The sequence below is a fragment of the Numenius arquata genome, chromosome 2 (genome assembly GCF_964106895.1).
Source record: "Numenius arquata chromosome 2, bNumArq3.hap1.1, whole genome shotgun sequence".
Lineage (NCBI taxonomy): Eukaryota > Metazoa > Chordata > Aves > Charadriiformes > Scolopacidae > Numenius > Numenius arquata.
This window is the reverse complement of record NC_133577.1, coordinates 77,451,933-77,478,589: the sequence shown is the minus strand read 5'-3', so window position 1 is coordinate 77,478,589 and position 26,657 is coordinate 77,451,933. Positions and strand designations below refer to the sequence as shown.

Sequence of the window (26,657 nt, the reverse complement as noted above, 5' to 3'; positions counted from 1 at the left end):
AGTGGGCGGGGCCCGGCGGAACGGGGGCGGGGCCTCTGGGGGGGCGGGGCCGGCTGGAAGCTTCCACGGCGCCGCGCGGCGGTTGGGCAGGGAAGCGAGCGGGATTCGGTCGCCGTCTCCGCCTCCTCACTCCCCTTCTGCTGCTGCCGCTCCTCCGCCATGGACGCCCGCAAGCTGAGCGAGCTGCGGGCCTTCGTCAGGCTCTGCAAGCAGAACCCGGGCCTGCTGCACACCGAGGAGCTGGCCTTTCTCCGCGAGTGGGTGGAGAGGTCGGTCGCCGGGCCGCGCTGCCGCCCGTTGAGGTGGCCGTGAGGGGAGGCGGCGGTGAGGGGAAGGGGAGGGGTGGTCTGCGCGCGGGACGCGGAGGGGGGGGGGGGGAAGGGCGGCGGCACGTGTCGGCGCGCGGTCCCGCCGCGTGGCCGGGAAGGAGGTGGGGGGCGGTCGGGTCCGGTGCGGTCCTGTTTGACGAGTGTTAGGCGGGGAGCGGCTCCGGTGCGCGGCCGCCTTCAATCCTTCTCTTCTTCTCCACCTGCTCCTCCTTCTTTTCCCGCCCGGGGCGCGGTGCGGTTACGGCTGGAGCGTTAAAAAGATTTGTTATTGTTTTGTTGTTTTGTTTTGTGTTGTTTTTTTAAACTCTGGCTATTCCCGTTGCAAAACCCTGCCCCACCTCTCCCCCCCCCCCCCCCCCCCCCCCCCGGCCATCTCAGTGGCTCGGCTTTCCAGGCTGGAAAGCCCCAGAGCAATTACTTACCCGAGCTAATTCTCGCAATTATGCAGCAGAGTTGGCTAGCCTGTCTGAAAACGGAGCCCAGTTTGTGGGGAGGTGAGTGGCGTGGACTCCCATCCTGGTACCCAAAAGCGTAAAATACCTGACAGTTCAACACGCGGAAGAGTTCCTGGCCCGAAATGTGTTTTGTTTTCCCCCTTTTAAGTTTTAGGTATCCGAGGAGCTGAAATCTTGCTCCCCTGTGAGGCACTTAAAGCATCTGCTGTTTACGCTGCACGTCGTCTTCTGTGCACGCGTGGCCTGTCACAGCAGATGCTTCTCGGTATAAAAACATATGATACAAGCATATAATAAAACATCCTCAGCTTGGAAGGGCTGAGGTCCTTTGCTGCTGGCAGAGAACCCCCATGTTGCTGTATTCTGCTGGGGTACCTCTGCTTGGCTTTCATAGCTACAGCCCTCACGAAAGGGCTCAGAAGTGAGAACTAAGTCCTCTGGGATACACGTTTTGTGAAAGGGGAAGTTAAAAATTTCATATCTAGTGACAAACTGGGATTTATTTTAGAAAATTTGCTTTAAATTTTAATCTGAAAGTACTTTAACAGTACTTTCTGCTGTATTAATTAGCAGATTACAACTCATTACAGCTAATTAGTTCAAAAACTAGTGGGGTTTTGTGTGCGTGTATATATAAGTAAATACTGGCATGTCACAGTATGCCATATAATGAAAATGGCTACAATGAACTACTTCTTTTCTTTTTACAGGGACGTCTAAACTTCTTTATGTATCTGAATGTCAGCGTGGTTGTAAAACCAATCCTATTTAACTAAGCTTGGTTTTGCAGTACTGACAGTAGCTTCACATATCCCTAGGAGTGAGATGCATATCTTTTCTATCCTACTGCAGGTCTTTACTTCCTTTTGCTAATGTGCAAAAGACTTCAATGCCTCACCCTAGGTTACATCCATTATTCTGTTGCGTAATTCTGAAGGTGTAAACAGAGTATTTTGGGAGGGAGAGGAACAACGCTGGCTTCTTTTGGCCAGAGAAAGCATTAGGGAATGGAAAGGTGATCACCTGACTTCTAACTTTCTCCATGTTAAGGGGGGGGGGAGGGGGGCTCTAACTTCCAGGTTAATTTTTAGAGTTTATATTTGGTTAATAGGGGGATGCTTGTATTATAAGTATAAAAATTAGGTTTTGAACTGTGGAATGTTTTTTTCCATGTAAGATCTTCACTGGATATCTTTATCTCAGAAGTTAAAAAAATATTTCAAAGTAGAACCTCCTGTAGCTCTCTTTAAGTTTTCTGGTTTTCTTCACGTATTTGAGCTAAATACTTGAGTAAGTTATTGGATATTTGGAGTGGTAGACAAATTACTTTCCATGTCAAACTGGAAGCCTGGTGGGTTCCCCTCTTCTGTTTCTTAATAGTGCTGTTTGCAGTAGGACTATTTAGTGCATTTATAGGGTCTGCTCATTCTTTGGAAACTGCTTGAAACTTAACATGGCCTGGCTTGAGGTGGAAATAATCTCAATGAGTCTGGTATCTCAGTCAGGCTTACCTGTATTAATGTAAAAGACATAGGTTTAGTCCCCAAGGTAATGTTGCAAGTGATTAGAGAATAATGACTAAATTACACTGAAATCCATCAATAAATTTTTCAACTAAAATTCTGAGTGTTGATTTGCTGTTTTGTTAAAGTTAATGATTCTAACTTAAATGGTGCTACGTGCTCATCGAGCCAGAATGAGATGTTTTATTTCTGACTTGCTGTTAATGTTGCATCAGAAGCATTGTCTTTCCTGTTTTCATGTACTTGTTGTCTTCTCACCTTTATTTAACCTGTATTTAATTTCTACATAGATGGTCTCTGTATAGAAATCATATAAGCATACACTGGTGTGTTTGGAAAGTGTTTGACATTCCTTTTTAGTCATGCCTGCTTTTTCATAATTGCATAAAATACAAATATTTTGACACGAATTGTTATGAAATGAGTCATTAAAAGCCAACATGTTTCAAAAACCTGCAATTGAGCGAAGAAACAATAGCAGTCCTTAAAAGTAAAGCACAGAAACCCAAATTGATGAACAGGGCTTTTTGCCTCTTTTGTTGTTTTGTTCAAATAGAATTTGACCCTTTTGAATTCTTGGTAATCCAGTTTCTCTCTAAAGATAATTTTGCTGTCAGTGATGAAAGTGGATGCAGAAATAACAGTTGTGGTTCTTCCAACAAGAAGCATTTCTCATCACTGTGATGGGTGATGCAGTCATTGCTGCAGTGGAGCCCTGACAGCTCCCAAGAGTTGTTACTGGAATTGCACAACTCTGTTTTAGCACAAAGGTTTAATTTAAAATCTTTTTTATTGTTGTTGTTGCGTGTATGCTATTTATACAGCTCAGTTTCTGCCTTTGCCTTTAAGACTGTCTCATATATCTGTATACTGTTAGGTTAAATACGTTGCAAAATTTGCATATATCCTTGCTGTGCTTTTTATCGTTGTAATCAAATACTGGTTTAAGGGATTTTAGAGTGACTTGCTTTTGAATTGTTCTGGGACTGTAACTAGATTTGATGGAGAATAACTGGATAGTAAAAACATTTTCAAGGACTGGGAGTGAAACTGTTTAGCCTTGGCAGTCCATAAAATAGCCTGTTGTAAAGCCTGCCTATGTGTTAGTTAAACGTATATCATAAACTGTTCTGAGCCTGAAAAGTTTTAGGGGGGGATGTGAAGAGGGCAGAAGAGACTGACCAAGTTGTTTTGGTCTCGAGATGATTCAAGGTGTCAGATTAAAACCGGCTGGTCTTGAGGCTGATAATTTGGAATTGCTCAAGAATTTGATTCCTGCGTGGGTTTTTTGGTTTTGTTTTTTTGTTTGTTTGTTTGTTTTTTTAGCTTGAGCTGTTCTTAAATACGTGATTGGAAGCTGGGAACGTTATTGACCTTTTTGAGTTAGAGGGTTCTTAGTCTTCTTCCAGTAAGCCAGGCTTTGTAAGAGTCTTACTGTTTAAAAAAAGAAAAAGGAAAAAAAGAAAAAAGTGTTGCTAGCAAGCATTAGATGGATCTTAGCTTGTTCGTGTTGTGTAACCGTGGATATTAGCTATTAGCACTACTAAAATGCTTCAGAATTTGTGATTTCCTTTGTGCAGAAGATGAGAAGTTCCAAGGCTTCCCTAGACAGTCCCTATGGTCCTGGAGAAAACCCTTGATTTCTTTTTTACAGACTGGTAAAGAATTATGTGCCCTATTGTCAGCCTACAAGGGTAAAAATTTAGGAGGAACAGTTACTACAAGTGCTGTGTGTTTTGCCTTGCTCTGTAACAGTTTATCAGACTGCAGTTGTTTAGTTCTTGCAGTGTAACTTAGATTAAGTAATGTCAACATTCCAGGGACACATTTAGATTTTTGCAATGGCTTCAGAAGATGCCAGTTTTTGGAACTTGTGGTATTTTATCTTGACAGTTTATCCTTGTAGACTGGAGGTAGTGTAGTGCTGTTTGCTTGCCTTTTTCTGCAGGTCCTTGTGCCAGAATCTGTCACTCCTGCCACCTCCTTTTCCCTCTTCTACCCTCTCCCCCCAATTCATCCCTGTCTCCATCCTGTCCTGCCCCATCCAGGTTTGTTTTCAGCTACTTTGGGGCCTGAGTGTGAGGTGGTGCTGGTGACAGGAGGGAGAAAAGAAGGGAGAATGGGACTGAAGCAGTCTGACTTAAGCTGTAGGATTTTATCCTTAGGATATAGTTTTATGTTGCACTAATTCCTGAAAGCAGATAGTCCTGCACCCTTCCAGTTCCTCCTGCCCATTCCTGTTGGCCTGGTTCCTTCTCCTCTCCCTTGCATCACGTCTTAACAGTTGAGTGGGGCCTCAGGGAGTTGGTCAAGCCTGCTGAGTTGATAGAAATGCTTTTATCCCTTCGGAGCGTGTATGGCCAGAGCAATTGAAAACTATCAGGAGATGGGAATGCCAGGCAGAGGATGGATGGGAATGGTAGTCCTTGTGGCAGCTTGCCATTAGGCATGATTAGATGTTATATGAAACAGCTGGAGAATTCAGCCTATGCTTATTTCTGGCTGCTACCCAAAGTCGATATAATATAGAAGTTTATTCTATACTGAAAGAATGCTGTCTATACAGAGAAGGCTTCTTAACTTGTAGCTAAGGAAAGACATGAATATTGAAATACATAAGAGAAATGAAATTGTTGTCTAGGCAGCAATTTTTTAATTGCATAAGCATTTTAGGCCATTAGGGTTTTCCTAACTTGTTAGATCTCTGTTCCAAAAATAATTGTAATTTTAGTAGTATCTGTAATAATACAACTTAGCTTTGACTTAAAACATAAGTTACATTTTAAGGAGAAAATTTCAGCCAAGGAGGCAGCTTTTCCTTATGAGACAGGGTGGGTGGATGATGTGCGTAAGTACAAATGACAGTGGGGTTCTAGGTGAAAGAGCCAACAGACACAGTGGGCATTGCGTTACACTAAGAAAAGCGTGGTGCATGTTTGCTTTTTATTTGCTGGTTTTACAGTGAATTGGATCATCATGTTTTGTGTCGCAACAGAAAGCTGAGATTATCAGCAGAATTTGAATTAATAAAACACGTCACACTTTTGATAATCTTACTGTTTTTTTTTTTCTCTTCTCTATTTTACTGAAAAGTATGGGAGGCACAATACCGCCTGCTCCAGCCAGTGCATCCACAGAGGAGACAAGTAAGGTGAGATATGAAGAATTTATCATAAAAACTAACATTTGGACTCTCTGCAAAAAATACTGAGCAGGAGGAGGGAAAAAAATTGCTGTCTATTTTCACTTAAATAGGGTAGGTCAGTATGCTAGGGTAAGTGAGTGGGAGAGTTCAGTCTGAAGCCCATTGCATGTTGTAGATGACTCGTTACAGATGGTTTCCTAATTTATTTCAAGCGTTATCATGCTCCATTTCCCTAATCCTGAATGCCTGATGTTCTGGGCAATGCAAATGCCAAACAAAGTCTTAATTTACTTTTTTTTTTATGTTCTCATTGTTTATACACCTCTTCTGTAGTCATCAGTGGATTAAATTATAATCTGTGCATGAGAAGAAATATTAGTGAGCATGGTAGGTAATGAAGTGAACAGTTGAATTAGCAACTTTTTAAGACAGTATTGTTGAAGAGTTTTTCCTCGTATTTTGTTCATTTGTTTTAAAGGACATAATAGATTTGGTTTATAGATATTTGTAGAGGGATTTTGCCAAGCCTGAAATTCTTTTAGAAAAAGTAGAAATTTTTAAAATTTTTTTTATTTAACAAGACAGTGGATGCTGGAATTACTGGCTAGTTACAACTGTATGGAGGGATTGTGTGTACGTAGCAAGTATGGTCTGTGACACTGAATATGCAGACAAGCAGCTTAAGTCTGTGATAAAACAGGACATCCTAAGTTATGGGATTCAGGGGAAATTAGTACTGTAGTTGGAAGATGATAAAACATTTGAAAAAACATTCTAAGTACGTGTAAGTGGCAAAGATCTCTGACCTTGGCAATTGCAAACAATATTTTGATCATTGATACCAGCTTATTGTTTACTGCTAAGGGACCCTGGCTAAATAGTACTAAATTGAGAGAATTTTTGATGCAGAGAATGTGTGAGGGAAGGCAGGAAGATAGGAAGGATTGGTTAGTATTAATTGCAAAACTCGTTCTGAATTGGGTATTATCTAGATTATTTGGTTTTGATTATTCAATTATACAATTTGAAGGATGGGTTTTAGCAATAATAGAAGATCATGTGTCAAAATTTGGGCTCTGAATTATTTGCATGCCTGATAGACTTAATTTGAGAGGAGGAAAAAGGAGATTTGTATCTTAAAAATAAAACAGTTTAGCTGTAGAGCAGTCTGATGCTTTGACGATTAATTTTGGATTTTCTGATGCATTGTTATTTATTAGAGTGGGAGTAGAATATCAGTCAGAAATAATGTGTGCTTACAAATACATTTCTGTTTCAGGGCAAAGCAGAGGAACAGCCAGAGGAGCCAGTTAAATCACCTGAACCAGAAAGTGAAGAGAGCGACTTAGGTGTGGAAAATAGATGACTTCTATCACATTTCACCAATTTGAACATGATTCTGGAAATCCTCTCTCTTGTTTGTAGATGGAGCTTAATCTTGCTTTTTGTTTTTCCCCCAGAAATTGACAATGAGGGAGTGATTGAACCAGACAATGATGACCCTCAGGAAATGGGAGATGAAAATGTGGAGGTAAGGACAATATTTTCATTGTCTGTGGCAGTAGGAAAGATAGGGAGAGGTTTTGAGTGTGGTCAAGGATAGCAGCTGAGGGGAGATGAGTACCATGTTAGTCAGGTAGGCAGCAGTTGCTTTGGCTCTTTTTCTCCTAAGAAGAAAACTTAAAACCACAGTCTTTTCTTGTTCAAGATTAGAGTCCATCAAAAAGTTCAGTGAGGAAGATCAGGTCAGAAAATACCAAAAAAAATTATCAAAACACCCACGAAAACTAGATATGTGGAAATATGCTATTATTCAACTTAGCTAGCAAATGCTCAAAAGGTAAAATAATGGTGGCTAATGTCTGAAAGCAAAGTTGTTTGTATTTTGGGTTTTTTAAATTAGGATTTCAATGCAAATTAAAAACAAGATCCTGGAATCAGAAAACAGGACCTCCCTTCTTCTGTGCTGTCTTAGCATAGTAATTCTGGCCTGGACACTACAGTTTTTGGGGTTTGTATGTGATTTTTATTTTCTTTATTTTCTTAGGTAACTGAAGAAATGATGGATCAAGCTAATGAGAAGAAGATCGAAGCAATAAATGCTCTAAGTGAAGGTCATAAATCTGTTTTTTAATACATGTTCAAGGACCTTAGGTTTGGTTCTCCTTTTAAAAAAAGGAAGTAAATATCTTGGACAATTTGAATGCTTTCAAGGAAGAGAACCTACTTCCTGTTGGATATCCAAAACTATCTAGAAGACGAAAGTTTCTTTAAGTGCTGTTTTCCCAGTGTAGCTATGGTTTTGCACAGGATGGGTGAAATGAGGTACTGCAGCATCTTAATTACAAATTGCTCATTATAGTACTTCCCTACATACTATGATTAGTGTCTCTAGTGGTTTGTCTTAATGCAGTGAAAAGCTGTGTAATAAAGATGTGACTTCCTATTTGATTGCATACAAAGTTAAATGTAGAAATTTAACTGGGAAAAATCTCTCCTCCCCTCCAGAATTAACTTTGGAATTTAACCTTCAGTAACATCACAAGAGGGAGAAATTGATTTTCCTTTGTTCATAATGTTCCATTTAAGAAGTGCCTAAAGACGTCACACCCTGTTAGGCAGGTCTGGCAATTTGAATGTGATTTCATTGTGTAATGATTTGAAACTTTACTGATATTCATATTTAGGTGATCTTCAGAAGGCTGTCGACTTGTTCACAGATGCTATCAAGCTGAATCCTTGTTTGGCCATTTTGTATGCCAAGAGGGCAAGGTGAGTCATTATAAATTAGTGATTTCTGTTTCTGCCTGTTCTGTTATTTTCATTAAGGAACCTAAATAGAATGGCAATGTAAGGATCTAGGTAAATTTAAACCTCATGAAGGAAAAAGTACACTTCATGCATTTTCTCTGAAATGTGATTAATCAGATTTGCTGAAGCAGCTATATACAGAATATTGATAATTGAGTAAGTAACAGAATGATGTTCCAAATAATGCCTTTTCGTATGTTGAGTTAGAATAATGCTGGATAGCAAACACTTGTAAAACTGAAGGTTATTCTGGGATTAACACAATGAAAATCATGTCCTGTTTAGATGCAAAGTTAATTGTGGATTATGTGAATTCTCTCCCTGTTGTACCTGCTAAATTAATTCATTCACTGTGAAGTAGACTACAGTCTCAGGTTCAACAGTCCTACGTTTGAACAGGCCACACCTATTCCTCAATCTTTTCATACCCACCTTACTGCTAATTGCATCTACCAGACTGCAGATAACGCGTTGGGAACATTGTCAGATTTGATGTGTGGTTGCCCTAACTTCGTAATGTACAAACATATTCATCTTCCTAATTCTTGAGGAAGGCTAGGCAAGTACAAGCTGCAGAAGTTCCCACAGATACTATTTTTTTTTTTTTTCCCTTCTACACACACACAAGAAAATCACTAACCCTGGATGGTTTGATAGCTTAGTGGATATTTTCCATAGCAAGGTATAATTCAAAAAAAATGTTCAATTTTTGATTACTTTCATGTGATTAATAGTGTCCTTTAACTGTTGCATCCTAGTACGTCTTAACTGGGACATGCTTTGCTGTTTTTTCCTCCCCATATGAAAGTTTTTGCATGGAACACCACTTGTGTACCTTAATGCGCTGTTGCCATTATAGTAGTATTTTTTTAAACCTCTTATAGTGCCATATCTTCTCAGGACTGGGATTAACAATGAAAACCAGAGTGTTAGGAGAAGTTCAAACCTCAATGTGGTCTGTCGTAGAAATAAGCAAACAGTGTATTAGGATATTGTAAAACCTGCAGTGTAACAGCAGCACTGATCAAGTGCTGTGAATAATCCACCTCTGGTAGACTTCAGTTTTAGTTCTGGAGGGGTTGTGCATTTGGGAAACCAGGAGTTTTGCGCAGCCAGCCGCATTGGAATGTCCCTCATTGGTGAGGTGTAGCTTGGAGACAGTTTCCTGATGCATTGTCCACCTGTTTGATTCTAGAAGAGAATGTAACTTTGTGTTTGCTTTATAACAAGCCTTAATGATTACTTAAAGCCCCTTAAAGATAACTTAAAGTTACTTACAGGCAATCCGCTGATAAATTGTTTTCATGTAGTTATAAAAGGACGAAAGTTCTGACTTAGAGTATCTTGAATATCAAATACTTCTGTCAATTCAGGAATGTCTGATGTTTTTAGTGTTTTCTTCAGAGGTTTTTCATTTGAAATGTCTATACCTTCTAAAGTACTGCCCTGCAAGTTAATCTGATGTGCTTGTGTATTGTAAAATTTGCAGTTATTTTACTTAACTGATGAGGTATTGGGACTAATTTCTGGGTTTGTGTTTTGGTCTTTTCATTTTAGTGGACTCATCTCCTATTTTCTTGTATAGTTCTTGATGATTCTAGCTGTTGATCCTTGTAGCTTGCATGATGACTCGTGCTTTCTTTGTCTTACTGTTTTAATATGTATGCCATATTACATAGTCTTTATTATTGTTGTTTTGTTCAAATTGCTAGTTGCCATTGGCTATAGACTCCAAACACATGGAATTGAACTGTCCTTTGCATTTATATATCCTTTCCTTTAGCACAAAAGTTATTATTGCTGGCAAGGCTTGAGTCTGAACAATGAATTGCTTTTGCTTCTTGCTTATGATTCACCTGCAATGATGGGGGGGTTGGGAACTAAATTTCAGTGACTTCATTATCACTACGAAATCTTTTTTAACTCAGCTCTTCAAGTGTATTATCTCACTAGATCGCCTGTTAGTCATCCAAAAATATTTCCAGCTTAAGTTAGTAACTTGGTATTTAAATATGTACAATAAACCTTCTTGTTCCCACAGTGTTTTTGTGAAACTACAGAAGCCAAATGCTGCCATTAGAGATTGTGACAGAGCCATCAAGATTAATCCTGACTCGGCACAGACCTACAAATGGAGGGGGAAAGCGCACAGGTAATGAAATGCACCTGTAATTGATATTTTCTTTAATTAGGTGTGGAGAACAGTTTTGTTTATGCATTCTCTCCTCCTCTCTGTCTCTGAACTGTCTGTCTTGTACCTGAGAGCAGTAGCCATGAGCCTAGAAACCATTGTGCTGAGTGTATGGCTCACAGGAAAGAAAGGATGCTGGTGATTTATTGATGGCAATTTATGAGTAGTCCTTCTGACGCTGTCTTCTTTTACCTTTTTTTTTAAACGTATCTTCTAATACCTTACTGCTGTTCTGAATAGCATTTTCTAATAATTTGCTAAAGATCATGAGTTCTGGAACAGTAGGATTTATTTATTTGGAGGTCTTCTGTTTTCACTGAGTTCACTTGTTATTTACTAACCTATATTTCTTAAACATTTCTCTGCTACCCATATTCCTAGATCCTAGGGCTCTTTTACATAGTAAATTAAACTCTCTAGTTATTATTTGTCGCGATTGGAGAGTGGTACTAAGCAAATGGTGTAATTCTTTAAAATGGCATTAGGCCAGCGTGCATCCTCCCCCAGCTATAGTTAAACCTTTTTTTTTTTTTTTTGAAAATGACAATAAATCAACCAAAAAAAATAATACAGTGATTGGTCGGGCATTGGAATAGGCTGCCCAGGGAGGTGGTTGAGTCACCATCCCTGGATGTGTTTAAGAGCCGTTTAGATGTGGTGTTGGGGGATATGATATAGGGAAGAACTTTGTAGTGTAGGGTAGATGGTTGGACTCGATGATCCCAAGGGTCTCTTCCAGCCTGGATGATTCTATGCTTCTGTGCTTCTTACCATCTGTTTAAAAATATAAATAAAAAATGGAAGGAGTAAATGCTAATAGAACTGACCCAAGAAAAAAGCATTTTAAACAGTCTTAAAAAAGAGTAGTTTGTTAATGTCTACAATTTTAATAAATGCCATGGAGCCTAAGAGAGAGAAGACTGGTGCATAGTTTGGATTAACGCCTCTGTGAGCAGAAGTGCTTTGACCATTTAGGAATACCACCATTTGCTTAAATTTTCAAGAGTTTGTATAAATGAATAGTTAAGAATTATGCACAGTAGCTTATAATGACCTTTTCAACTAAGACATGGTGCCTCCAGTTACGTGGAATATTTGAGTGCTGGGTAAAGAAGGTCCGCTTAAGCTTGAGGTAGCAGTGGTGTAGACTTGTACAGAACACTGAATGTGTAGTTTTACACTGACCATGTACCCAGTGGTGCAGAGTATTTTTATTATGCTGCTTCATGTGCTTAGGTGGGTTAACTTCTCCCTGTTTTATCCTTCTTGATCATAGCAAGCAATGACAATAGCTGACTGAGGGGTTTTTCCCTAATTGTTACTTAAAGCAAAAGTTATTGTAAGGGTATGAAGCAAGCATCATCTAATGGTATTGTAGTGCCCAGGTTACAGAAAATACCATGATTATTAAACTTGAAACTTCTGTAAGTACATATAGCTGCAGGTAAAAATACTGAATGCTGCATGGTTGTAAATATTTTGAAGAACTGTAAGAGTTCAGTTTGCTTTTTTTCTTTCTGAGTGTTGGTGTCTTCTGAATTTCAGACTTTTGGGTCACTGGGAGGAGGCTGCTCATGATCTTGCACTAGCTTGTAAACTGGATTATGATGAAGATGCTAGCGCCATGCTGAAGGAGGTGCAACCAAGAGTAAGTGAGGAGGCATGATGGAGGTTCATCCTCTATTTGAATGACATTGCTGCCTTCAAATTCTTCCAGTATGCATTGTCTTGGGGGAATGTGTTCAGGTTTCATCTTACACTTCAGACTGAGTTTATAAATACTTTTGTCTTCAATCACAGCTGTTTATGGCTGCGTGTAGAGAAATTGAGTCTCTGGGGCTGGGCATATAACTGAACTATGGAATAATACTCCTTTTCTAAAATCTTCAGAAGAATCTAAAGTAATTGAAGTTTGCCAGGCATTTTAGAATCTAGACTGAAACATTCAGAAGAGCAAGAGAGTGCTGTGATAATGGAGTTTCTTCAAAACGTGTCTGAATTGATCAAAGCTTCATCCTAAACGTGTTTACAAAGGAAGCACTTTGCTGTGATTTGTACTTTCATTAGTCTACCCCATGAGGGCAGCATAATCTCTGTAAGACTAGTTTTCAGCTTTTCTGAAGTGGTTGACCCCAGCATTCTTCTAAGCAAGAATTTTTGTGCAAAAAATGTAGGACTGTTGATAGCAGGCTTTCTCTTTCATCTGTTTTGCACGTTCCTTTAAAGTGGTTGATAGACTGCGGATTACAGCTGTTGCATTATATAGTGTTTAAGTGGCAAGGCTGGGAGGAGGTGGAGACTGTAGGACTGGCCTCTTGAAAGAAGGGACATAGGACTGTCCATATATCAGATGGAACCAGTTCCTGCTGGCTGCAACCCAGACCTGCTGGCCAAAGCTGAGCCACTCAGTGACACCGGTGGTTCTTCTGTGATACCATATTTAAGAAAATGTTAAAAACAGTAGTGCAACAGCTGTGAGAGAGGGGAGTAAAATAAAAAAAAAAAGTGAGAGAAGCCATCCTGCAGACACTAAGATCAGTGAAGAAGGAAGGGGAGGAGGTGTGCCAAGCAAAGGAGCAGAGATTCCTCTGCAGCCCATGCAGAAGACCATGGTTAAGCAGGCTGTCCCCCTTGAGCCCATGGAGGTCCACAATTGAGGAGATAACCAACCTGCAGCCCGTGAAGGACCCTATGCCAGGGCAAGTGGATATGCTCTGAAGGAAGCTGCAGCCTTTGGAGAGTCCACAGTGGAGCAGGCTCCTGGCAGAAACTGTGGCCCATGAAGAGAAGCCCATGCAGAAGCTGTTTTTCTGTCAGGAGCTGTAGCCCATGGAGGACCCACGCTGGAACAGTCTGTTGCTTAAAGACCTTACCCTGCAAAGAGGATGCACACTGGAGCAGTTCTTAAAGAACTGCAGCTTGTGGGAAGGACCCGTATTTGAGTAGGTTGTGAAGGACTGTATCCTGTGGGAGAGACCTCACGCTGGAGCAGGAAAAAAGTGTGAGGAGGGAGTGGCAGAGGTGCAGTGTTACTGACTGACCACAGCCCTCATCACCCTGCACCATTTTGGTTTGGGAAGGAGGTAGAAGAGTAGGGGGAAAAAAAGGAGTGAAGTTGAGCTTAGGGAAGAAAGGGAGTGGAGGGAAGGTGGTTTTATTTTTATGTTTGTTTCTTATTATCCTCCTCTGTTTTTAGTGGGCAATAAATTAAATTAATCTTCTCCATGTTGAGTCTGTTTTGCCCATGATGGTAGTGGATGAGTGAGCTCCCTGTCTTTATCTCAAGCCAGAAGCTTCTCCCTGTCCTGTTGAGGAGGGCAAATGAAAGAGTGGCTTAGCATCTGGCAGCCAGCCAAGTTTAATCCACCACAGGCATCAACATTCCTGTGTCTAATAACTTCAGCTTTCTGTTTTACTACCACACCTTTGTAAAAGACACTGTCTCCAGCAAAACAGAAATTTAAACCATCTTAGAATCTCTTCGTCTTCTGTGTTGGAGACTATTGATCTGTGGTAAATCTAATTAGGTCTTAGGTCTAAACCTTTTTTATAAAACATGTACTTAATGCTTGACTCAGGGGGAACCTTTTATTTCGCAGTTAATCTGCCCATGCACAGAAACAGCAGAGTATCTCTGTGATACATTGGTGTGTAGTTGCTAACTGTGAGGGATTTGTTTATGTAGCTCAAGGAAAAATGGATGATCATGGGTGATTTTTTTTTATCTTTAATAAGTGAAGATGATACATTCACCTAATTTATTCACTTCCAGCTTTCCTAGCACTTTTTAGTTTGTAGCACTTTCAGCCAAAAGTCTGAGTTAAATTACAGAAATGCTTAGCTCATTTTGAGAAATGCTTAGAAACAATGAAAGTCAAAACTTTGGTAACTCTTATGTTTCATTAAAAAAACCAAAAAACTTCTCTCTCTCTTAATGAATTACTTAATGGCCATAACATAAGGTTCTGCCAACTCCTACTGCCTTCAATAAAAGTCAGTCCTGGTGCCTGCAGTGTGCTTTCTCTCGTAGATGTATTTCAAGAATGATATGGCATGGAATGAATATTTCCTAGCTAAAATAAGTTATATCAACTCTTCACTCCTTATAAAATCATTTCTTTGTTTAAAGAGTGGTCTGAAAGAAGAGTGTCCCTTTTAGTAGTAGTATCTCTGTTCTTGAACCTTGATTTTGCTATATTTTTTAGTTAGAGAAGTGTTACGGGGTGGCCATCATACACAATTTTTAAAATCATGAACCACTTTTTGCAGTGCTTTATAAGGATACATTCTGGTTTCAGGAAAGCAGCACTACAGTTAAGTGTTCTATTGGTAAATGAGCCCTGAATGAGGAGCCTTGGGGAGTTTATTGTTAACTGCTCTCTTCTGCTGGGGCTGTAGATGTGATAGTCTTGAGAAAAAGCCAATAATAGGAAGGAAACTTTCTGCCCACGAGCCCTTTCTTGGTTTGGTTCAGGTATTCTTTGATTGCTTATGTCTAGTTGTATATGCTGCAAAAGCATCTGGAACAGCAGTAGCACTACCTAAAGTGCGTCTGTATGCAGGGGGAATTATACTTCCTGTTGCTGTGCCAGTAAAGATTCCCTTTCCTGGGCAGTTGCTGGTTTTAGCCCTGGAGAAATTAATATTTTGGCATAAAAGCATGAAGGGATGTGGAATGATAGTGTGTTTAAGTTCTAACTGTGGTGCAAGTCCCAGAGCCCTATAGCAAAAAAAAAAAAAATCCTAGAGTGCATGTTCTGGTGAATCCAGTTAGGGCTTAGTAGGCATGAGTAACTGCCATAGAGAGGAAGTAGGAAATGACTCCTAAAACAAAAGGGCTTTAAGGATGTGAAGTCAAATTTTATTTTTATAAACGGGTAGAAGCAGATGGTTATGCTTACATGTATTTTGTATTGAAACATGTGTGGTATGCTAGAAATGTATATGAAATCTTGGTCTCCTACTGTAACAGGCTCAGAAAATTGCCGAACATCGCCGAAAATATGAGCGGAAGCGTGAAGAAAAGGAAATCAAGGAAAGAATGGAAAGAGTGAAGAAGGCACGGGAGGAGCATGAGAGAGCACAAAGGGTGAATACTTAGGCTTTAATAATTCTTAATAATTTGGAGAGCATTGTAGTTATTTTGCTTAAAACGAATTGTAGAGAAGAATTACTTTCATTTTTAAGTCTTGGAATTAAATTTTAGAGAGTTGATTTCTGTCTTGGTTACCTGACCAATAATGACATCTGGAGAAAGCAGGGTAGTAGTGCATCCGCTTTTATTGCTTGTGACAAGAACGGGGTCTGGAATCTCTACTAATCCTGTATTTCAAGACGTCACTTATTGTATGACTGTACTGTGCGAGAACAGTTTTCACTTCAAGTACTTACGTCTCCCGAGGTGGGAGGTTTTAATTTAAATAATACTTTGCTTCTCTTCCTCACTTTCTGACAGTTTGCTTGCTTTTTCTTCATGCTTTACTCATATATTTTAATGATGTTGGGGGTGGGAGTTAATTCTAAAAGTGTAAGTTGAGGAGCTAAAAACGAACCACAGAATCGTTGAGGTTGGAAAAGGCCTTTAAGATCGTCAAGTCCAATCATACTGTTTTGTACATGGACTGCTCTTGAGTCTTGTCACAGGCTTCCTAGTTTGCTTGTTGTGTTTGTATACTTTTGTTCTCACTAAATCTAAATTAGATGTTAATGTGTAAATAGAGCCAATACTTGGATTCAGCTCTTTTGAGTATCACGATGCACCAAACAGTATATGCTTTGGACGCAGAAGTGAAAACATGGAAAAGCAAATTGAGTACAGATAGTTCTAGAGAGATGCAACAAAAACTTGGTAAAGCAGAGAAAAGGGTACGAGAAGTATGTACAGAGGCTCTTGCATTCATTATAAAGATGCAGGGTGTTGCAGCAGATACAAACAACTTGACTGCCTGAGGTTATGAATTCAAAGCTGACCAGAGGTAAATTGTTGTATAGGCTGAATGCTTTTTTCTTCTTGTGCTTTTGCTTGCTCCATGTCAACTGTTTCAAAAGAATAGAGAGAGGGGCAACCACTGGAAGAGCACATAGTTAAAATAACCATTAAGTTTCTGTATTTAATTTTTTTGGAAAAAAGTGTAGCTTGAAGCTTATTATTTGTGTTCATACTGGAAAACAAGAACACCCCTGAGCCCAAACTGTTGAATGTTTGAGTCCTATGAACCATTGTAGTTGTCATCATATGCCTTACTGTAAAGTGTAGAATTAGGGAGCCACTGCTGTCTTTTAGCACGTCAAACAATTCGTTAGCAAGATGTTGGGACATGCCATGACTTAGATTAGTGTCAGCTGTTAAAATATCACTTTTCCTATAGGAAACTGCCCTGCATTTATTCCAAGGATACAAGTTCCCTGCTTTCAGGAGTGTCAGATAACTTGCGTACTCTTAAGCATGTTGGCTTAAATCACACAGTTCATACTGAGTAAAAACATACTCTGTGTAACTTGTCTGCAAAAACATACTAAAGCAAGAGCAGACATTGCTGTTTCTTGTTTGTGGTTTTGTACCTAGTAGAATGCTTTGTTTGTTTATTGCGATAGCCTACCTGCCTGAAACGGTCCCAGCTGTTTTTTTCCTTCTGAAAACCAGTTGAGTGGTAGAAAACATGCTGTAGTTCCATTGCTTTGTGTGGAATGATGTGCTTTCATCTGCAGGAGGAAGAAGCAAGACGACAGGCGGGAGGAGCTCAGTTTGGTGGCTTCCCAGGTGGCTTCCCAGGTATTTTATTTTAAAGCACCAATACTTGAGGTAGAGATGACTGTTGGAGGTTTATATGTTTCCGTGTGGAGTATTATAACCACAGTTTTTATAGCATTTGTTCTTAAAACAGAGCAAAAAATATTTTATGAAGTGTAGAACTTGTCTATAAGTAACTTTGCTAGTGGGAAGAGGGATGGGATTCTTTCTCTTAAAGAGAATTGATGCTGGGTAGCAGGTAGAGGGAAGACAGCAAATGATGACGGATAACAATGAAAAGATTTAGATCTGAGAAGAAAAGAAAGGTACAGTACTTGCTTAATAACATGCTGAAAAACTAGGATAAAAATGTTTTCTAAATTACCCAGGGTGCCTTGGACCCATTCTGCTTAAGAACAATAGTTCTAAAGCTGAAAAATTGGTTGACTATTAGGGAAATCTGTGTTGGTTGTAAGCTATTGTTGAACAGAGTAGTTTTTTTCAAAGGAGGTGGTAGGTGGTGTATTTTACCTTATAGAAAAGCTGTCCTTTAACAGTTCCTTGAAAATTTGGCTTTCCATGTTATTTTGGATAAAATAAATTGAGGACAAACAAGAGAGAGTACTAATGCTCTTGAAGATTGAGATATAGCTGAGGTGGGCTGTGTGCATGCTCCAACCAGATCAGCTTGTCAGGGGAACCAGAGAGACCATATCTACCCTGCTCAGCACAGCTGGAGTAGTTGCTGATTAAGGATTCAAAAACAGACCTCAAGCATTTTGCTTCAAGGATATTTTTGGTTTTTCTTTGGTGGTACAACTTTTTCAAACCTAAAGTTCCTATCAAATGTGGAATGTGCCTGGGAAGTGCTACTACTGATCTGCTTTTTCCCTGAATCGTTCACCCCCAGGCATTCAAACTCTTTATGTTCCTGGGCTTGATAACTACTCGATTTAAGTTAACCAAAAAATAACTGCATCTGTGTACAAGGTGCTAGAACCTGACGCTCATTACAAACCTCCTATTCAACCGAGTTAAAAATGTGGATGAAGTAAGATGTAGGTCTTCATGGAAAGAGAAGGTGAAGATCCTGCTTTCCGTTCAGTGGAGCAGCTGTAGCCTTATGGAAGACATGGCTTTAGAAGTGTGGCAAAGGAATTACATCTTAGTCTCTCTGTGAGCGTCCTGTATAGATGAATTAAATGTTTTTCATCATACATTCTTCTTGTCTTGGGTTTGCAGGTGGATTTCCTGGGGCTATGCCTGGAGGTATGCCAGGAATGGCAGGTATGCCAGGTCTCAATGAGATTCTCAGTGATCCAGAAGTCCTCGCAGCCATGCAGGTGAGTATCTGTTAAAATCAAAGCTAAGTGTTCTGAACGGGAAGAACAGTGCCTATGAGCTAAGGGATGGAAGAACGATGTGGCCCCTCCCCATACTGCCCACCCTTGGTAGACAAAACTAAGTGTTATATAGACTTCTTCATCTCTTCTGAGTCTCCTAAATGGTCTTTTTCCACACTTGCTCCTTTTTTGAATACACACAGATTGTGGCAAGATAATTATGCATAAACAAAAAAAAATGATTGTTAGTATTGTTGCAACACAATATATTACAATAATACTGAGATGAGAATTGCTTTTCTCTTCAGGGGATTAAGTGTTTGGTTTTTACCAGAGGCAAAGTAGTATCAGAATACTTCTATATCTGGCACTTCCCAAATTAATGTTCAAAAAGCTTACTTCTCCAGTGGGGTTGATTAATTGCTCAATTAATTAATTGCTCAATGTCATCTTTTACACAAGAAAAATACTCCATCAGATTAAATAGAACATATATCTGACAACATCAGTTTTAGGGGCAGGTGGGCTAGGAAAAATCTTGAGCCGTATAGTTATATTTACGTACTAATATAATCTAGTGTCTTGTTACTTTTTCTGGATTGCTGTGGATCATGTGGTGTTGGTCTCAGCTCATCGAACAGCTATGATCCCAATCTAAATAAAAGCATCACAAAGGACCTTTATTTGGTATGCCCTGATATCACAAAAAAGGTATCACTTGCCATACAAAAGTTTATGGGTTCCCTTAATGGTGTCTGTTGTTTAGAAACACCTTTACTTAGGCTGCCATGTTGACTTGAATCCAAACCATCCAAAAAAAACCCCTTGTGATTTGTAGTTGTATACATTACCTGGATAATTTATGCTTTAATACAGGAGTTTGAAATTGGAGTTGCTGAAAACAGAGCTTTGAGGCGCAGCTAAATATTAAGCACTTGCCACATCCCTTTAAGAAGACTCCATTGCATGCCGTTTATATACGCCCCAACATATTGTAGGACTCTGTTGCAAGAATGTGTTGACAGTGTTTTCTGATAATGCCGGCACGCTTGAACATGTAGAACCTGTCAGCAAAGCCTTGAGTCTTTTGCTGACCTCTTTGTGCAAACTTTACATCTATGATCTATTCAGCATTTCACCTATGTTTGTACTGCCTTCTTTTCTTAACGTGTTCTGAATGTGTTCTGGTCCTGTCTGAATTAGCAGCGTAAACCCTAGTCTTAAAAAGAGTTTCTACTTATGTCTTCAGACTAGAGTTTCTACTGCTCGGCTTCCGCTCAGTGCGGCTATGGAATATGTTGTCGGATCATGGTAGCTGGCAGCTATTACATAGGTTATCTGGGGAGTTACGGAAAAGTCTGATTTGTCTTCGGGATATTTCCTTCTTTCTTTTTTTCCAATTGTGGCTGATACTAGTCTTTTATGCTTAAAAGACTCAAAGTGGCAAAACTTCTGTTGCCTTTCTTTTCATAGCTTAACGGTAGTATCTGTGACTCTTTGCAGTGACTTCTAATGTATGTTATTTTAGCTTATTTGCTCTTAAGCTTTTTAGTCTTCAGAAGAACTGGCTGAAATTTGTGCATGTTTTTCTTATTTTACTATTTTGGCTGGAGGGTTCTGTAGTACTTCCAATCTTGCATGTGCAACTGCTTTCTGTGAACACAACATGACATTTGTGTTTTGGAGAGCTGTCATGGGTCAAATAGAAGTTCTTTTCAAAAGAAGTGATGTGTAAGATGAACCTATGAATTCCTTATTTGACATGTAGTTGTACGTTAGACCCAGACTTCCACCAAAATGTTAAGTTAGAAAAAAGAATAGTGGTAACTTTTTTTCCTTAGTATTTTTCATTCTTCTGCAACTAACAACTACAGTGTTAGAAAACGGATTGTTTCACTAATGATGTTTACACAATGGTCCCATTCTACTTTATGTACTAAATATTTCCCTATGCAAATGTTGGTATCTTCAGTCTTAAACTTTGTTCAGATAATACTGCTCATTGATGTGAGACCCTGGATGTGTTAAACATGTTTATAAACATAGTCTAACATTTAGGGCTTCTGGGGAGTTGCACAAGTACAGAATATTTTACATGCTGTGAATTTATAGGACTGTAAAACACGTAGCATAAAATTGGAAATTTAACATTCATTTAGGTGTGCTTTGACACAAACCAGTGACTAAGCTTATTCAGCTTTGTATTTTCTGTGTGTGAATCCAGAACAAAGATTTAACAGCACGACACAATCTTTGTAGTCATGCCCTGTTTTGAAATCGGAAATTCAAGAAATTGGAGGTTGTGAAAGTTGTCTTTTTTTCTTTGCATAGGAATCCTGTAAAGTGGAGAAAATGTATCTAGTGTCTGTTTTCTGAATGTTAGCATCCTGTTTTTAGTGGACTTTGCAGATTCCCTTTTGCAAGGGGGACAAAACACTTGTAAATTCTTCTGACAAAAGATAAGACTTGACTCTTTGTTCCCAACATGTATAAAATGTGACTGAACCATGTGGGTGATTTCAGTGGAGTCCACGCCTACTAAATGCAATTTTGGGTCAGGCTTGATAAACAGCCTTTCTCTGTGTCTGATGGTAGAATAGATACAGGGTGGTGTTACTGTAGCACAGACAGCTCTGAGAACACCAGTTGGTTTTTGATGGTTTCCAAAGAATACATCTGCAGTAGCAGTGGGCTAGAAATCTAGGGAAGATTGTGTGTTTCAGTGAAACTACTTAAATGTGCTAGAAAGAACAGCAAAAGAAATTACAGCTGATGCAGATGATTTGTATTGGACGTAGCTAAAGTGCAAGCAGTTTATTGGATTAAAGAAAACTTGAATCTTTGCAGAAGTTGCTTACAATGGAAACCTTTTTCCAGGCTGAGATGTAAAATCAGGCTATACAGATTTATTGAAGAGCACTGTTTAAAACATGCACATGTAAAATGAGTTAAACCAATTCTAGTTTAATGGAAGCCAAAGGTGTACAAGAAATAGAGAAAAAAGAGTATTAATGCTTCTCATACTAAATAGAGAAGACGAAGTTGGTATTCTTTTGACCACTGACTTTAATGTATATGTGAATGTATTTATTAACTGTAACAGTGTGATGCTGAGATAACAAGGTTCAATGTCATTTGTGATTTCTCAGAGGAGATGGGGAATTACTGAGAATTAGATGCATTTTTCAAAGCCAAACATTGCCACATCATTTGCTCACAGTCCAGCAGATTAAAGTTTCTGCTGCTAGAAGGAACAGGTGAAAGGGATGAGTAGCAGCTATTGCTCAGAGGAGGGTTATCCTATTGTGCATGCTACACACATAGAGCTCCTGCATCCTTCAAAATGCATTTGAAGATGCCTGAATAGAAATAATCTAGTAGGTATAGCTGTGTTTGGCACCTGGTTTGGGGAAAAAGAAATCTTAACCCCTTTCTCACACATTGTGCTATTACTGTAACAAGTTCAGTAATGACTCCGGTGTTTACTGATGCAGTGTTAATACCATGCACTGTCATTGAGTTCTCTTTAGAGACCTCTTGCCCAAAACTCTAATCTACTCTTGTCATGTGAAAAGCTGAGGAAGACTAGATTAATGTTGGAACCACATAACCACTAACTTTTGTAGACCTAATGCCCTAATTATTTTGCTTTTTATTCTGCAGGATCCAGAAGTTATGGTTGCATTCCAAGATGTTGCCCAGAACCCAGCAAATATGTCCAAGTACCAGAACAATCCCAAGGTCATGAATCTCATCAGTAAATTGTCTGCCAAATTTGGCAGTAAACCATAAAATCCCTGGTTCTTAAAAATAATATCTGAATGGGAAGGATTGGATTTGGCTAGCCAGTGTTGCAATAAAACAAACCATTGTACCTCTGATCTTCTTAAGAAGAGAAACGGGGTGTTCAAAGGAGAACTGCTCTCTAGCCCCAAGTGTTGACTTTATTCAGTGATCGGTTTATAGCACCCAAATTATATTCAGATGACCTAGTTCAACCACCCCTCCTTGTCCAAGAGTTGCAACCTTTTATTATAAGTATTACAGACAGTTTCCTTTGAACGCTCCTGTAAGAAATCGGGATATTCCAGGAGTGGAAGATAAAAACCTGCTGTTGAGTTATTTTGGATTTACTTTTTTTTTTTTTTTTTTAAATCTCGGTGAGCAAAAAGGAAGGAACTTTAACAGTTGAAGTCTGTCTTAATCCCCTTAGGACAGAAAAGTTGGCCTAGTCACAAATAGCAAAGGTGGGACAAGTCTGAAGAATTAACTGGATAAGGGAATTGTCTGCAAATAAAAGTCTTTTTTTTTTTTTTTTTTTTAAATGGGTTACTGACTTTTTACAGCTCTTAAAATTATCAGTATAATTATGCTAGCTAGTTACACACTGGAACTTCTGGCAGTACTATAAGTAACGTAATACTTTGATCACCACAACTGTGCAGCAAAGGTACAGTCCTATCCTTTGCACAACCTGGCATGAAGTATATATTGCAGAGGCCACAGGTTTTGTTACTTGCTCAATTTTTGTCCAGCACCTTTACGTAACATTTTATTTATCAGTCTGGGTATGGGAGAGCAGCTTATTGTGTGTGCTTGTGCTCTTGTCCTTTCCCAGTTGGCAGGTCCTCCACTGGTTGCACTCGCCCTTCCTTGGGGCCATGCTTACCAGGTTTCATCTATTTGGAAACTTTAGGGAAGGAATCTTGTTCCCATCACTACCTCTGTCCTACTGAATGCAAGCCATCCAGAACATGTAAATGCTGAGTTATAAATCAGTGAAGGGGAGAGTACCCAGCAAAATTGCAGCTCTGTGTTCCGAGTCTGTTTGAGTCCTTACATGCTTACTGATTAAAATTTCTTAGCCAAAGTCCTGCTGTCTCTTTAGAGGTGATGACTCTTTCTTCACTGCATACTGTAGTCTTCCATCTTTTCTTGTATTGTTTTCTTTATAAAACAAACAAACAAAAAACCCAAACAAAACCCCCAAAACAAAACAAAAAGCTGTTGTCATGGTTTCATACTTCCATGGTTTTGAGGCTTGGGATACAGAGGAAAAGGTGAAGGAATTGGAGCAGACAGAACATTCTTCTAACACTTGGGGATTAACAGCATGGGTACCCTTGAAGCAGTGTCTGTGCTGATGATGTTTAGTTGATTTGACTACCAATAAAGACAGTTGTTGCTTCTGTTTGTCTTAGCTAAAACATTATCTTTCTGTGGAAAAATGACCATAGTTACCTGTTCATCACTTGAGTCTCAACATTTGTGTTACTCTTCTGTAATTCTGTATCTTAAGCCATAATTGATATTACCGTTGTTTAATAAGTCTGGATTGGTGTAGGAACTCAACAACAGTTGCAAAAAATAAATCCCCAAATGCTTTTTCTCATACTAATGACCCTGCAGAACAAAATGTGAATCTTTTTTGCTGAAGAAATATAGTTCTGAATACTTCTCTTAGCCTTTAAAAATAAAATATGGTTTTGAAAAATAAAGCTTTTTGGGTTTGTGTAACTTTCTGATAAAACCTGTTTTGCTTAAATTGAATGTGAAAGTGCTTCAATTAAACTGTATATATAACTTGTGATTTAAATTGGAACTAAATGCTTAAGGGCTTGTTCTTCACAACCAGATGATCTCAAGTTATGATTGAGTGTTGCAGTGTGCCTGGCTTTTGGTCAATACTCTTCATCTCCTGTTTCTAAGAAGGAGATGCTGGAAGTAGGTCACCCCTCAGTAAAGGCTGAAACTCGACTTCTTCATTCAAGCTGGTGCATGACTTAAAATATCTTCAATTTATTCCCTATGGTTTCCTGTTACTCCCTCTTAGCCGTTTGTGTCTGTCTATCCCTGACTAGTCAAAAGTAGGAAGTTACTGCTAGCTAGTAGAAATGGTCATATCTGTGTCCTGCTTGCTTACACATCAGCTGCCTTTATTCAGAGCTGAATGACTCAAGAAAAAACTCCCCTAGTTTTGGTGTTAGCATTAGCAATCTAGCTGAATTCTTGTGATCCTTTGGGAATGCACATCCCATGACTCCCTTGGCGTGCAGGTTTCTTGTTTTTAATGTTATCCATAATTGGGGAGATGCCTGGACCTCATCTCAGTTCCCCAGGTTGGCATGTGGACATGTAAGCAGCTAAACTGGTTTGAACAGAAGTGCAGGTGCAGAAAGTTAACTGCCCAGGAGATGAGCAACAATGATAAGTTCCAAATGTGGGATGTAAGCAGGTATATGAGGAAGTTCGTAGTTTCAGTGCTTGCTCCAGCGTTTACTGGCAGTTCCTTCAGGTTAGTTGCTTCTCTTGCAGCACAGAGGAGGGATGGCTCTTATTAGTACAGTGTCAGTAGTCAACTCGGCTGACTATTTGACTTTTAAAAGCTGCCAGCGTGTATGAATGGTTGAGCCAGCACAGCGCGGCATCTGAGGTGCTGACCCAGCTTCAGGTGTGCGTTTCTGCCTTGTGAAGCAGGTGGTGTACTGCACTGTTTGGCCAATCCACTGCCAGGGATTAGAAGACCTGGTCTCCCAGAGAGCGTGATGATACACCTGCAGCTGACTGGTAGTAGAGGGTCAAAGCTTTGTTATTGTGTGCCTGAGTCTGAATGATTTATCTGTCCTCTGTGGTTCACTTGCTGCCCCAAAGGAAAGTAAATGTCAGGTCAGATGCTGCTTCCAGACTGTACTACTTCACAGTGAGCCCTATTGCGGAGAATGCAAGGCTTGGTGCCTTTAGCAGAATTTTTTTGAAAATTTCTCTCACTTCAGTGTTCGGCTATGAATAGAAGCCATTTGTCAAAGTGGCTTGGTTTGTCTTTGTTGGAAGGCAATGATCAGATGGGCAGGAGCCCAACTGTCTCAAAGTTGGATGAAGGCAGGTGGGACGAGACTGGGCAGAGCAGTGATAGGCCAGAGGCAGGAGGCGTCAATAAATGAATATTAAAAAGTCCTGTAAGGGTAAAAGCGTGTCATAGAAACAGCTTATTGCAAGTGCCCAGCAGTAGCATATGTAGTTTAAAATACCTGTCTTTAAATGCCACTTTGTTCTCCGTGTTTGTTACTTTCAGGACCTTTGCACAAATCTTGTACAAGCCACACTCTCGTATATGTTCGTACATCACTCTTCTGTGAGACATAAGAGCAAACAATATTGTTATGGGAGCTTGTAGCAACTGCTGTCTGAGCAGAATCCTTCACCCAAAGGCATGGGAGGCTGTGGACCTAGCCAGGGTGAGCTGGAGCCAGGTCAGCTTTGGCATGTACCTTCCTGTGGATGGTGGCATACTTCTGCCTGGAAGTGTTTGGAGCCCCTCTGAAATCCCATGGGGCATCTAGGCTGAGGGATGCTGCAATGCTTTCAGGGTTGTAGGGCAAGCGGGTTGTTGGAATAGGGGTAGAGACTAGAGGGTTGTTTCCTTTCTTTGGCGGCAGGGTAGTCTAATAGTGGTTAGCATCGGAACGGAAGTAGACTGGCATCTTCCAGCAGGATCAGAGCCTTGTAGAGGTGGGTCTCAAACTTACTTCATACATGATGGAGTGAGGGCAGCATTGCAGAAAAGGAATTCTGAATTACCAAAGCGCTGATATGGAGTAAAAATGGCAACTTCCAACTGGATGCAGAGACTGCTACATTGAGTGCTACAGGACAAGTCATAGGAGGTCAGTAGTTATACAAGCAAATGCAAATACAGGGGAAGCAGGGACAGTTTTAATGTGACAAAGAAAGATGAAGCAGGTCAGGTGGCGGTTGCTGGATCTGTGCCATGGAGCAACAAAAAGATTCAGGTGACTTTGGGCTACAAATAGTTGATCACCTTGTGAATCAGAGCTTAGGTAAGTCACATTCTCCTGGCGTGGTCCTCACAAACAGGAACTTTGTGTGAGACAAACTTTCCTTCACCCCCACTGACTGGAGGTCCTATTGAATGTAAATACTGAGGACTTTCTTGTAAATCTGAATCTTGATGACTAACCAAATCAAGATGTTAACTTGTAATTTTGCTAACAAAGTGTTATTATTGTACCTGTCTTTGATGTACAAATACGCTTTTGAAATGTATATTCTAGATGGATGGTCTCAGACAAGCTTTAGATCTTGACAATAAATAAATGTATTTCCAGAATG

General features: G+C 39.8%; 1 protein-coding gene across 2 annotated transcripts; it reads left to right on the top strand.

The window, feature by feature from the left end:
* The first annotated feature begins 47 nt into the window (after window positions 1–47).
* ST13 (ST13 Hsp70 interacting protein) lies at window positions 48–26,657 on the top strand. 2 transcript variants are annotated; one of them, XM_074162380.1, is made up of 12 exons: window positions 48–269; window positions 5,401–5,458; window positions 6,732–6,801; window positions 6,913–6,983; window positions 7,500–7,566; window positions 8,140–8,224; window positions 10,305–10,415; window positions 12,000–12,102; window positions 15,427–15,543; window positions 17,163–17,226; window positions 18,427–18,527; window positions 22,191–26,657. In XM_074162380.1, exons 1-12 carry the CDS (start codon window positions 160–162, stop codon window positions 22,317–22,319), a joined length of 1,086 nt encoding a protein of 361 aa, XP_074018481.1. In that variant the 5' UTR covers window positions 48–159; the 3' UTR covers window positions 22,320–26,657. The 2 variants fall into 2 exon arrangements, with proteins under 2 accessions (XP_074018481.1, XP_074018489.1); XM_074162388.1 differs by having other exon boundaries at window positions 160–269; window positions 6,756–6,801; window positions 17,163–17,227; window positions 18,416–18,527; window positions 22,191–26,647.

What these genes read in the sequence shown, in the direction of transcription:
- ST13 (XM_074162380.1), top strand. Translation starts at nt 160, where the DNA reads ATGGACGCCCGCAAGCTGAGCGAGCTGCGGGCCTTCGTCAGGCTCTGC. An exon ending in AAGTGAAGAGAGCGACTTAG is followed by an intron (nt 6,802 to 6,912) that starts GTGTGGAAAATA and finishes TTTTTCCCCCAG; the next exon opens with AAATTGACAATGAGGGAGTG. An exon ending in AGCATGAGAGAGCACAAAGG is followed by an intron (nt 15,544 to 17,162) that starts GTGAATACTTAG and finishes TTTCATCTGCAG; the next exon opens with GAGGAAGAAGCAAGACGACA.